The sequence below is a fragment of the Pleurodeles waltl genome, chromosome 7 (genome assembly GCF_031143425.1).
Source record: "Pleurodeles waltl isolate 20211129_DDA chromosome 7, aPleWal1.hap1.20221129, whole genome shotgun sequence".
NCBI lineage: Eukaryota > Metazoa > Chordata > Amphibia > Caudata > Salamandridae > Pleurodeles > Pleurodeles waltl.
Window position 1 is genome coordinate 1,058,326,845 of NC_090446.1, and position 11,955 is coordinate 1,058,338,799.

The 11,955-nt window shown below is 41.0% G+C and overlaps 1 protein-coding gene across 4 annotated transcripts in view; it reads right to left on the reverse strand.

Moving 5' to 3' along the window:
- Window positions 1–10,971, reverse strand: part of RHOT1 (ras homolog family member T1) — a 394,200-nt gene extending 383,229 nt beyond the window's left edge. For 2 of the 4 annotated variants that reach the window (XM_069199970.1, XM_069199972.1), the window contains exon 1: window positions 10,634–10,932. In XM_069199970.1, coding sequence (XP_069056071.1) covers window positions 10,634–10,670 — 37 coding nt within the window. In that variant the 5' untranslated portion in view covers window positions 10,671–10,932. Of the gene's footprint in view, window positions 1–10,633 lie in introns of all 4 variants that reach the window. The other 2 variants (XM_069199969.1, XM_069199971.1) reach the window with 2 other exon arrangements.
- Between the last annotated feature and the right edge of the window lie 984 nt (window positions 10,972–11,955).

The window sequence follows — 11,955 nt, forward strand, 5'->3', positions numbered from 1 at the left end:
ACAGTAGGGCACCACCATTAGAAACAGATGAAACCTCCAATTTCATCAAATTGGCCCCAGACCAGGCAATTGTGCACTTCCAGTAGGGGGATCCAGGCAAGATAAAGATGCCCACAATGAAGGCTGCCAGGCCGGAAGCCTCAAAGAAGAAGCAACTCAAACCTCGGTTTTAATAGACCAGGCCCTCCCGGAGACATGGTCGCAGTCATCTGCGATTCTGGACCCTGAGGCAGGAAAAGGGACCTCCAGTGGGCACACAGGATCAGCAATCCAGAATCAATTGGCTGGAAGGGATCACTCTGAAATTGATAGTAGTCTCTCTGGATTAAAGGGTATGCCCATTGGTTAATCAAGATTGAATGACTACAAATATACATCAATGGAGTACAGAGAACTTGGAGACCGGCTGATATGGATCCCTGAATTTAAATCTAGGGGTCCACAGAATGTATTAAAGGGTTCAAGCATTCTAAAACTAATAAAGGCGCTATAAGGTCTAAACCACGTAATATCAGATTGTATTCTTGTTATCAAGTTTCTACCAGCAAGAGGGAGGCAGCACTTGGATGCCACTCTTGTCACCTTCTCTGCCCCAGATCTTCCCGCCCAGGTTCTAGAAAGAAAAACGTTGCTGAAAGTCTGGGGCATAGATGTGATAGCCTATTGGGGGGGCAGATATCCTCACCTGCTATTAGAGCAGCAGCACCCTGATAAAAATACAGAAACCACTGTCTCTGTATTAAAAAAGGTGACTGAGGGATATGCTTATATGGGTCTCAACGGAGGTGCATCAGGATAAGCCAACATTATGATTAAAATAACTAGAGGAGAGAGAGATCCTAAGCAGCGAAAAAGTATAACAAAGCATGAACCCCAAAACAGCTGGAGTTGGTTGCCCACAGCTCTATCCCAGGTAGCAGTCTGCAAAGATTGGCTAGCAGCCCAGTCGGTCGCCCGATCGGGACATCTTAACTATTTGCTCCTGGAACATAGGGGGTCTACAGACAAAAGCTGGAGACCCTGTCACCTTAGAATACCTAGGCATATTGATATAAAAAATATTCAGGAGACCTAGCCCCAAGCAAGTATTCAATTTGTTGAATATGTAGAATTTAGAAAGCTGGTTTGTCGATCTACATTAGTACCAACCTGTTGGCAGAGATCACAGAACTCCATACAGATGAGCCATGTCTACTGGTCTTGTGTATGGATACCTGGTCCTCATGAATGTATATGTTAATCCCATGCTTCATCTAAACAAAACAAAAAAAAAAAATATGTGCCATCCACCATACTGACTAGTTTCAGGCGATTTTAATCTCAATCTTTTTCACTATCCAAATGTGGAGCACACAGAAGTAGTTAGGCCCCTACCAATCCAGAATACGCCACATTATAACCGAAAAGACTGGAGAAAAACTAGTCAAGGCGTCCAAGTTAATTGGCCTATTTGCTTTGAATGGCCGCAAGCCAGCCAACACTCCTCCAGCTTGGACTAGTCAGTCTCTTTTTTAGACTACACGTTGGTGAACCTTCCATTATATAACCAAGTGCAGGATTTTAGAATATTCCACCACCAGGAAAGTGATCATCATCATCCGCAGGTAATCATGGTAGGAACCTCTTTGCATAAGCATGAGGTTATAACAGCTCTACTGGGTGATACTGAAACCAAAGGCCTCAAGTGGAGCTCAAGTACAGTCAACGACCAGGCAAAAGAAGATGTGGTAATTCCTAAGAATATGGCCGCAGGGAGCTCCAACCTGATATTGGTATGGGAGGCATTTGTAGGGGAACTGACATATAAACATCCTCCCAGTGGAGCAAATAAGGGACCTCATCTCGGGCACCATAAGGCATAGTCATGCGACAATCCATTCGCCTGAGAAGAGCCATTGTAGGCAGAATGCTTAAGCAACTGCGATAAAACCCTGAGGACAAGAACCCACTAAAGAGTCTGCCTAATGAGAGAAGATTATCGAAGAGGGAAATATGGGCCTTCAAAGAACTAAATAGGAAGTGCTGTGCGCTTAATTATTACAGTCTTCCCCTGATTGTGCCCCTGGCCCAAATGGGATACCACAAGCTCTTTTTAAACACTGAACTTCGAGATGGGCCATCATTCTGGCTGGAGTTTTTAACTTTATTTTAGCAAAAGGAGTAACCACTGTTTTTTGGAAAGGCTCCTTCACCCACCGCCTTTTCATGGGAGGTGCTGCATCTTCACTAAGCCATTACCGCTTAATCGAGCTTTTGGATGCAGATCATAAGTATTTTTCTACAGTACTACTCCATGACCTGGAAACATGGGCATCAGACGCAAGCAGGCTCCCATTCAACCAAACCTGTTTTACAAAGAACCCAGGCACATTAACAAATCTTTTGGCAGTGGGGCTGATCCTCATTAGAGCAAAGGCTACAGGTATCCTCCCTTTAAAGTGTTTTGTTGACTTCAAGACAGCATTCAACTGTGCCCGCATGGCAGACTACGGGCAAAACTCGAACAGTGGAGAATCCCTCCCAATATCTTGAGGGCCATTAGGCTGTTATACCTGAACACATGGGTTAAGATCAGGATGGTACCCACCTGTCAAGGGAAGGGGAAAAAAAACAAATATATATATATATATATATATCCACCGGACTAAAACAAGGCTGTGTTTTATCATTCCTTCTATTTAATTTATATATTGCAGACCTCTCTCTGGAACTGGATCGCCAGGTATCTCACGCCTGAGCCTTGGTGGCCAGCTACTGTCAAATATCTTGTACACAGATGATTTGTTATTGCTTAGTAACACCAGAATAGGCCTGCAGAGATTATTTAACTGCCTTGGATCATATGCAGGGGACAATGGGCTAGAAATAAATTGTAAAAAGACGAAACTCATTTCATTTACTCGCCGTATTTGTAAAAAGATGAAACTCATCTCATTTACTCGCCGTATTTTAAACCAATGTAAATGGCACCTTAATGGAGACACAATTGATGAAACCTCTGCATATGTGGTATTTAGTAGTTAAGAGAGATGCGAAGGCTATGTTTGTACCCCAAAGAGAAGCGATTAAGGGAAAAGCACAGGTACTCAATCACGCCTTTTCAACGCTAGCAAAATCTGTTTGGGGGCGTACTCTTCAGCCACTGGCCGCAGTAATGAAGACTAAACTGTTACCTACCCTCTCATATGGAACAGAAATAATGATGGGTGCAGAGGGCAGCCTTTCTGATAAAACTGTTATAAGATCTTATAAACACGTTTTCCAGATACCGAGATCTGCAACGCCTAACCAAGACAGGCTGGAGTTTTCCCTGATAAAGCATATACTTGCCAGGCCTGCGGCGTTTGTTAAATGTTGCCACAAATTGCGGTCAGCCGTTGAGGGGTCACTGGCTAATCTAGTCTGGTCTGAAATTAACCCCCAAAGGGGGAATGGTGAATATAAAAAGTACCTCTAAAAAAGCACTGAAAAGCTTGAGTTGGGTGACTTGTGGAACCTTAATATATCCGACAAGTTTTCAGAAGAGCAGTAAATAAAATCCATTAAATTGCAAAGTTGCCAAGTGGTTGCATGGGTGGCTGGTATTGAAATCTTATGGTGTCCAAAGAGATCCTCCCCTCCTGGAAGTCACTTAACCCCTGAACATTAAACAGAAATTATTGACATTGAGATATGGTGATATTCCACCTCTAGACTTTTTACTCAAGTGGAGAGAGGATGGTCAACTTTTGGGAGGGTGGGTGAGGGAGGGAGGAATGTCTGGGGAATCTGAAATGCTGCTTATGCCATCAGGCAGACAAAAAACATCAACATGTTATATGTATCCGCCCTGTTCTGGGCCAACAGCGAAGAAGTATGATGAAAAAATAATTTTATGCATTAGGGATCAGGTCCTGCACATCAGCTATAACCGAGTCATTAGATCCAAGGAATACAATGCGTAACAGTTGATCGGCACAGTTTCTGGACATTTTTAAATCCCTGGCCGAAGCAGATCCTCAGACTCAGGAGGGGGTCAAGAAGGACAGTAAAGAAGGCCCGTGATAAGAGCTCTTGAAATCCACTTACATTACGGCAGGTTGCTAGGGACAATTCAACTTTTTTGGCTCACTATCCCACCAGGCTTGATAATAGGTCTGCTTTCCCCAATCATTCTCATGACAAAACATGAGCAATTTTGCACATTGCAGAGGCCCCTGCCAGCCTCCTATATCAAGTATGGGCACTTCTGCATAGTTTTGCACATTATATAAGCCTTAATCATTTATGTATCATTGCAGGTTGCTATGGGATGTTGGATAGAATGAGGGCTGCACTTTACGCACTAATTTACACATGCTGGTAACATTAGAACTCAGCGCATCTGATTGATTACTTTTCTTCTGATTTTCATTAATTTATTGTGTTTTCAACTGTGTATTTTAAAAATGTTTATGGTGTTCACTGACTAATAAACACATTTAATCAATCAATCAAATAAGACTGAAAATGAAGCGAATGATTGGTAAGCAACGGGTGGGCTCCAGGGCCCTTTTTAGGAAACAAGTTCAGACAGGTAGTATTAGGTGCTTCAGAATCCAGTCAAGACAAACATGATCACAGGGGCGATAACATACAGTGCACATGCACTTCTAGCAATGGATTGGAGCCCTGTGTTACACGAAAACAATAGCAGTATGTACTTTGATGTGTACATCTCTGAATCAACAGCACCAATAAAATGACTCACACTGGGGCAAAACAATTTGCATTCAGGAGAGGAAGACGTAGATACAGAAGGAGGCGGAAGATATATCCCTCACATCTATGGTTGGGCTTAAAAAGCATTCTTTTTAAGTGTTACTCAGGGACTTATTTTAGAAACTTAGCACTAATGATGTGCAACAAATGCTGTTAAATGACAATAGGATTAGAACTTATTAATCTAACACATTCTTAGGGTTGACATGCAAGCGCTTTGACCTGTTGTAAGAATTGTGGGCTTTTAACCACGCTCACTTCACATCCAGCACTATCACTCGTTTGTGGGTTTGCCTTTCAAAAAAATCACTTATTATTGGTAAATGCTTTAGGTTTGTCCCGCCGGGGGGTTGTTTTGTTACCGCCTTGCAGACGGACCCTGTTACATGGATAATTGCATGATTGCCAATGTTTTACTGTGAGCAAAATTATTTTTCCTTTTGCATCTCGCCTTCGCGCTCATGGCACTTTGAATCGGCTCGCTAATGTCAACTAATGTTTTTCACTTCATTTTCAATTTATGTGGCAAGAATAGTCCAATTAGGAATTTTACAATGCCAATAGGTCTAAATCAAGCAAATGCGAGACCCATTGCATTGCAAATGCTTGTTTCCTTCTATTTTCCCCTAATCATAATAGGTCAACTACTTTTGTGGTCCTCGTTTATGGTTGGTGTTTGCTGGGTTTTTTCTTACAGATCTGGGTTCTACTCAGGGTCTGTTCTCTGCTCATATTTTGAACAACATGTTTTTCTCTGTATGGATGTTTAAATTTGTCTACCGTTTCAAAAGTTAGTAGTTATGAATTTGCAGAAATTGAACCTTATAAAAGTTTGCTCTATGACAATTGACAAATGTAACATCCATAAAAAAGATGGTTCTACACCACTTTGTACCAGTACTATGCCTTTCTAACATGGCCCATGAAAGACAACTTTGCTTACTCAGGCAGCCAACTGTAAAATATATTGAATTAAAGCAGTGAAAAACCTCATGCAGTCCAGGTGAGGACATTTGGCGAAACAGAGGACACAACACAAGTAAGACTTCAATTCTTAAAGATCAGACCCCAACAGTCAAAAAAATCATATTACTGGTTATAAGCTAATAAGGAAAATGAAAGAACTGAAACTGATCTCTGATGGGAAAAGTGAACAACACACACTGAAATAACTGTAAGGGTCAGATATCATCCAACAATACATGAACACTATACGACTGAGTGAAACAAATAAATTACAAGAATCAGATCAATTGTAGAATAAACTAATTTAGCAACCAATTAAACAAAATGACATGGAAAGAAGCAACATTCTGATATATGCAATTCCTTGCTGGTACCAACAAATGGCACATCATACAAAGAGTTGCAATAGCTTACTAGACGTCTGAAACACAAGTGCAATGTAAAGGTAAAACACAGTAACCTAATCCAGTAAACTAACAAATACATAGATATATAGGCTAATATTTAGTATGCACTGTTTAATTCATGGATTCTTAAAGTGCCAACCTTTCACTCTCTTTTGAACCTGAAATTGTCTGTTGCTTCAGAGTGAAACAACAAACGATCTGCCAAATCCACAAATGCCCAGCACCTCTACACCCCACCTAATGAGCCAGCCCAGCCCGGTTAACATTTCCGTTCCAGTGGCCATTTTACTGTACCTAACCAAGGGCCAGATGTAGCAAAGGGTTTTTCCCATTCTGTGTCAATGGGAAAATGTGTTCGTACATACTGTATGACCCCAGGTGACTGGCATATGGTGACTCAGGAAAAGGGTACTGATGGCTGCCTTAAGTAAAGAGATCACATGGATTGCATACAGACATTACTATTGGTCAGTATCATAAACGTGCTCTTACATTCTCAGATCGTGTGACTTCAACGTGTGGGAAGCGCACTAAGGTCATCTGTGTAACTGGGGTGGAAACCAGCTATACAGAATATCGACATGACTGGAAACAGCATTTAAACAAATTCAGCAACATTCAAGAAAATGAATGCTGAAGTCCTTAAATAACTCTTTTGGAGAACAGCCAGTCCACTATAAAAATGTTTACAGGATTACTGGCGGGTGTGGCCTACTTACCTTCGTGTGTGAGTTATTTGATACATTATATTGCGATGGCAATTTATGTTAGTAAACTCAATTGGTTTTAGACAAAATTACTGATACATGGTTGTTTCACCCTTTAGATGTCTCCTACAACGGTTACTGTCCTATTGATGACCTTGATCTAAATTATCTTATGGGTTTTCAGCTTGGACAGACATTTTATTTCTGGCTTTTTAGACTAGTGGTCCATCATAATAATTATAAAATGTGGACAGTCTCCTACCGCTCCAACTGGTCCTACAATATCTAATCACACTTTCAAGGCAACCTCAGTAGTACTTCAAAGGTCACTGAATGTGTTCCTTTAACATGCATGTTACTACTGCTGGTGCAAGTTATGCAGACCTTCACCAAACTCTTAACCACATCATCCTCGTTAAGGTGGAAATAATTAGATCTTAGTTTATGTCACCCCAAATAGCGCCCATGGGCCAAACTTCCTTTTCCTATATCCAGATGACGATGTTACTGTTGCACTCGGCTTCACATTGAAATCCAGCAGGGAGGGGAATCAGAGGAGCGGCAGAGGGAGCATGCAGGAAGAGGACAACAACAGAACTGACAGCTTCTTAACGATATGAAACACCCTGCAAACTCGGAGGCCTTTTGTATTCCTGGGGTCACTGGGCGGGGGTACAAACATGGGCATGCCACCTCTCATATTACTTAAGCACTAACCTGCACACTTCAAATAGCAAATCAGGGAGGGCAGTCATAACTTACTGGACTGATTCAGAGATTGCAGTGGGTAACCTCACCACCAGGGTTTAAGCTAAAGGTATTTACCTGCTACTGTAATCAGTTGCCACTAATTGCTAGTAGTGCTGTAGCCTGGATATGGTGGTGGTAGCCACATAGGTTCTTTTAGGTGATAGGGATACTCTTTTTGACTTATCACACGCCTGGTTAGCAACATGCAGAATACATTCCGAGTAGTTTTTAGGAAATTGCAACACAAGTCTTCCTACACGAGAAAACCTACAGGTCTGTTAAAATCAGTAGCAGATTGTCACAAGAAAATGGCACATGGACTTTTAACCCTACCCAACACAAATAAAGTTAAAATCAAATTTGTAATATCCTATTGGACCATAATTAGCAGGGCAAAGCTATGTTTTGGGGTGATATTTAATGTTACAGCAAGATCCAAACTTCCAGCAGAATCCAGTGTTCCACTTCGACATAACAACTGTCTGCTAAACCGCAAAATATGCATACATCTACCTGATTACTCATAAACTAACATCAGTGTAAAAGTAGAAGTGGGCTTAATTATGGTGAAAGAAAACTCAGTGTCACTTTGATGCATGGAGCATAATACCCCTCCTACACAAACACCCCGTTATGTAAAAGTCAACATGTCACTCTTGTGGAGATACAAAAAATAATGGCTTCTGAAAAATTCACTGCGCAACCCCTTTCTCAGACAGATTTGACACAGCCTCTCCTCTAATGGCACACGAATGCCCCTTTCATGAGCTTATGTGTATCAAAAATACATCCTATTGTATCTCCATCAGTCATGTTTCCAAAGAAAGGCTCTGGAAACTTGGCCGATGGAAATACAATCAGAAATATTTCTGATCCGAGAAAACCATTGTAAATCAATTTTCCTCACCATGGTTCTTCGTGGCTGTGATTGGATAAGGCCTTTTTTTGAAGAGAGAGATTCAATAACCCAGCCTAATATCATTTGACAAGTGAGAACCAAAATTAATTGAATATGAGAAGAATTTGAAAAGGACTCATTGAGAGTTGGAGACCATTTATCTTATCAGAACGTTTAGTTTGGGAAAAACAGCAAATGTTATTTTCTGCTAGACAGCGCTGAAGAAGCAGGGGTACCCGTGAAACACACATAGGTTGCAAACACTGAACTTCAAAGCTTGTACCTTGTAATCAATTCACAAACTTCAAAATTACTAAAATAAATTACTTTTTTAATGATGGATTTGAGACGTGAATGTATTCTGGCAGACTCGTTTTTTAAAGTTTTATTAATATAAATAATTAAATTATTTCTTGTGATAAATACATTTTGGGCTTGATTATGCTTTGACCTTCCTGAAAAGAACCGCAGATTATCTTTTACTTTATAAATTATGACCACTGGAATGTTATGATCTTTATTTAAGGTATAGGATAGTAGAGCCAGCATAACTAACTCACAATCCCATAAAGATTGAACATATTGAATTTGGTCTACAGTTTTGAGATACCTTCAGATGTGCATTAACTTTTCCTACAGCTTTTTTTAAACATTGCTTTACAAACAGGATTTGTCAAAGCCAATAACTTGGCACTCATTATAAAGGCAACACCTGTTGGCAAGTTCTTGAAATTCTGCCACTACTTTTATGCAAATATAACCAATGGTTGGGTTGAAGTGGGCTGTATCGGAGGGGCAAAATGTGTCCATACTTTTTTTTTATTTTTATTTCAAGACAAACAGTTACCTTGCTTTTTTGTGACAAGAAAACCAGCCCAAGAAGATCAATCCCAATAGCTGAAATGTAAGGCAGGGAGTCTCCTGTACTGTGAAACGGAGGGAGGGTCAGCCAGCTAAACAAGCCTCCTTGCCAGAGTGTCTGCTTGCCTGAAAGAAATGTAAATGTGCACAACTGGCTATTCTGCACATGTAAAGGGTGTTTGGAAACCAGTATTGGCTTTCATTAATGGAATCATTTAAAGCTTCCTGATGAAACAGATTATTTTTAAGTGGTAGGGCAACAGAGTTACCAGCTGGGCTCTAAAGTGTGTGTTTATGAAGGACAGTTATAAACAAATTGCACCAGGAACAGTCTGGGTATTACTAAAACCTATTTTTTGAAAGCACTTTTATTTTAATCTTAAACATTTTTACACATTTTGCAGCAGCTTATTTTATATTGTGTGTAATGCAAGTTTAAAGTAATTACTTACATATTCACAGTGCTTTCTGCCAAAGATTGGGACCTCACAGCACTAAAAATACACAAGTCACTATTCTCCACTGCACCAACCAGGATTCAATTCTGTAGCACACATGGACCTCTACAGTGCATTAACTAAAAATAGTTTCATAATGTACGATAGCGAATTCCAAGCTTGCCTACTTAATTTGTAAGTATTTTTCATTTAAGGTGTCCCACACTTTATAGGTAGTTGCCTGAAGATGAAAGACCAAAAAAAGTTACATGATATTGTGCTTGTAGCCACGCATGACCACGCCCCCACGCTCACTCACCCGCCCCTTTGTGCAAAGCGTCGCAGTTCCTATACTTTTTTTTTTTTTAATGCGCTTTGGCCACTGAATGTAATCGTGCCATTTTAGCGTCAGCACCACTGCTCAACTTTTGCAATAGACTGTACAGTGAATGACCCTGTAATGATGGCCTCCAAAATTACCCGTTTATTTTGGTTTCACAATACTACTACAAAGACACTCCACTGTCCCTCTTCTGGGGGTTACAAAATGCCCTTCATTCTGAGAGAACAGAACGCCTCTCTCCTCACTCGCTCCACAACGTCCTTGTCTAAGATCCTCAACCCCGACCGTGGGATCGATCCACCATGCTTCTCTGATCTAGAAACCACTATTCGCTCTTGGGCGAACACTACACACAGTGCTCCTCTCACTGAGACTTCTGAACATTCACTTTTTATGGGCTCACTGTCTGCCGTGAGACGTCAAAACAAGCCATGTGCCCCACTCGTGGCATAGGTTGTCTAACACCGCCCAGTGCAGTATATCACGCGGAAAGAATGAGCTTGCTTCTAACTGATCACACTTACGTTCTCCCACCAGGAGAATCCTCACGTCCTTCTTCATGCTGCCAGATGCTGAGGGCTGCCGTGGTTTCTACTGGGCCGGGTGGTGGAGCCGCGCCTCCCTCTCTCCGGCCCCCGCCCGCCTAGTGGGAAGAACGGTCTTCCCAACCGGTCTCAGGGTCCCAAACACGTCCAGGAACTACGTCTTAATCACTGAGCCTTGTTGAGAGGTTATTGCCGCCCATACCTGTCCTCAGGCTCTCCCACCACCCGGCTCCAGCTGCAAGAACAGCGAGACTGCGTCTACGGCATGCGACCAGGGTGAAAAATGGTGCGAACGCGACCGAGAACGCCAGGACTGCGCTTGTCAGAGAAATAAAAGAGGGACGAATATTCTCAATTTAGCACAATTACTGCTATCATTAGATACGTACATATCCAAAGCTGTATCTTAACCCTTAAAATCGATGAGAAGTTAATAACCAGCCAACAAACGACATAGGAGGTGGAGGTAGCACGCAAGTAGCGAAAGTGAAGTCCCTGGCGTAGGCTAAAGAACACATATAAGAAGTAGAAACAATACACAGTACCCTGTAACTTCTGAGAAATGCATAGGAGGGATATATGAGGTGACTCTCATTTATAGGGTCTGAGAATGAAAGGGAAATATTAGGAATTTGCATAGATGTAAGCATTTTGAAAGAGGTTAGATTTTGAAAAAAAAATAACGGCATTTTAATTTTCGCTTTGAAGTGGAAGTACATTTTAGGAGGGAGTCTGCTAAAACACTGAGTGTTCTGCCATTGTGAATACTGAATTTTTACTGCTATTCATGTAATCTAAATGTTGAATCTGCATAGAAAATTAATTAATGTAGAAAATAATGCACGCATTGGAAAATGTGCCTACTTGAATGGCCATCAGTAATCATAAAGTGTCCTTATTAATTGCTTACTAATGTGAGATGATGTGCTCATGTTTAGATTAAAGTAGTAGTATGTTATATTAATGATTTCTTATTATGTATTTGCTTTAAATTGTAGGCCTTAAGTTATCAAGGTCTTGGGCCTAGTTGCACAGCCTCATGTTAAGTTGCACTGTTTAAATGATCCACATAAAATGGTTGATTAGAGAATTGAATACTTGCATTGTCTCACTGCGTTGACCAAACACTAGTAAATGCTTTCTTTCCCACGAGAATTGCTTTCTAGAAAATGCTGTATTAGCTATCGATACATTGTAGAGTTTAGTGTACGTTAAAGCAATGTTCTCAGGAGCTAACATTGGATGCACTGACAGAGAGATACAAAATTGTTACCTGATGAGTCCGACGATGGGAACAGGAG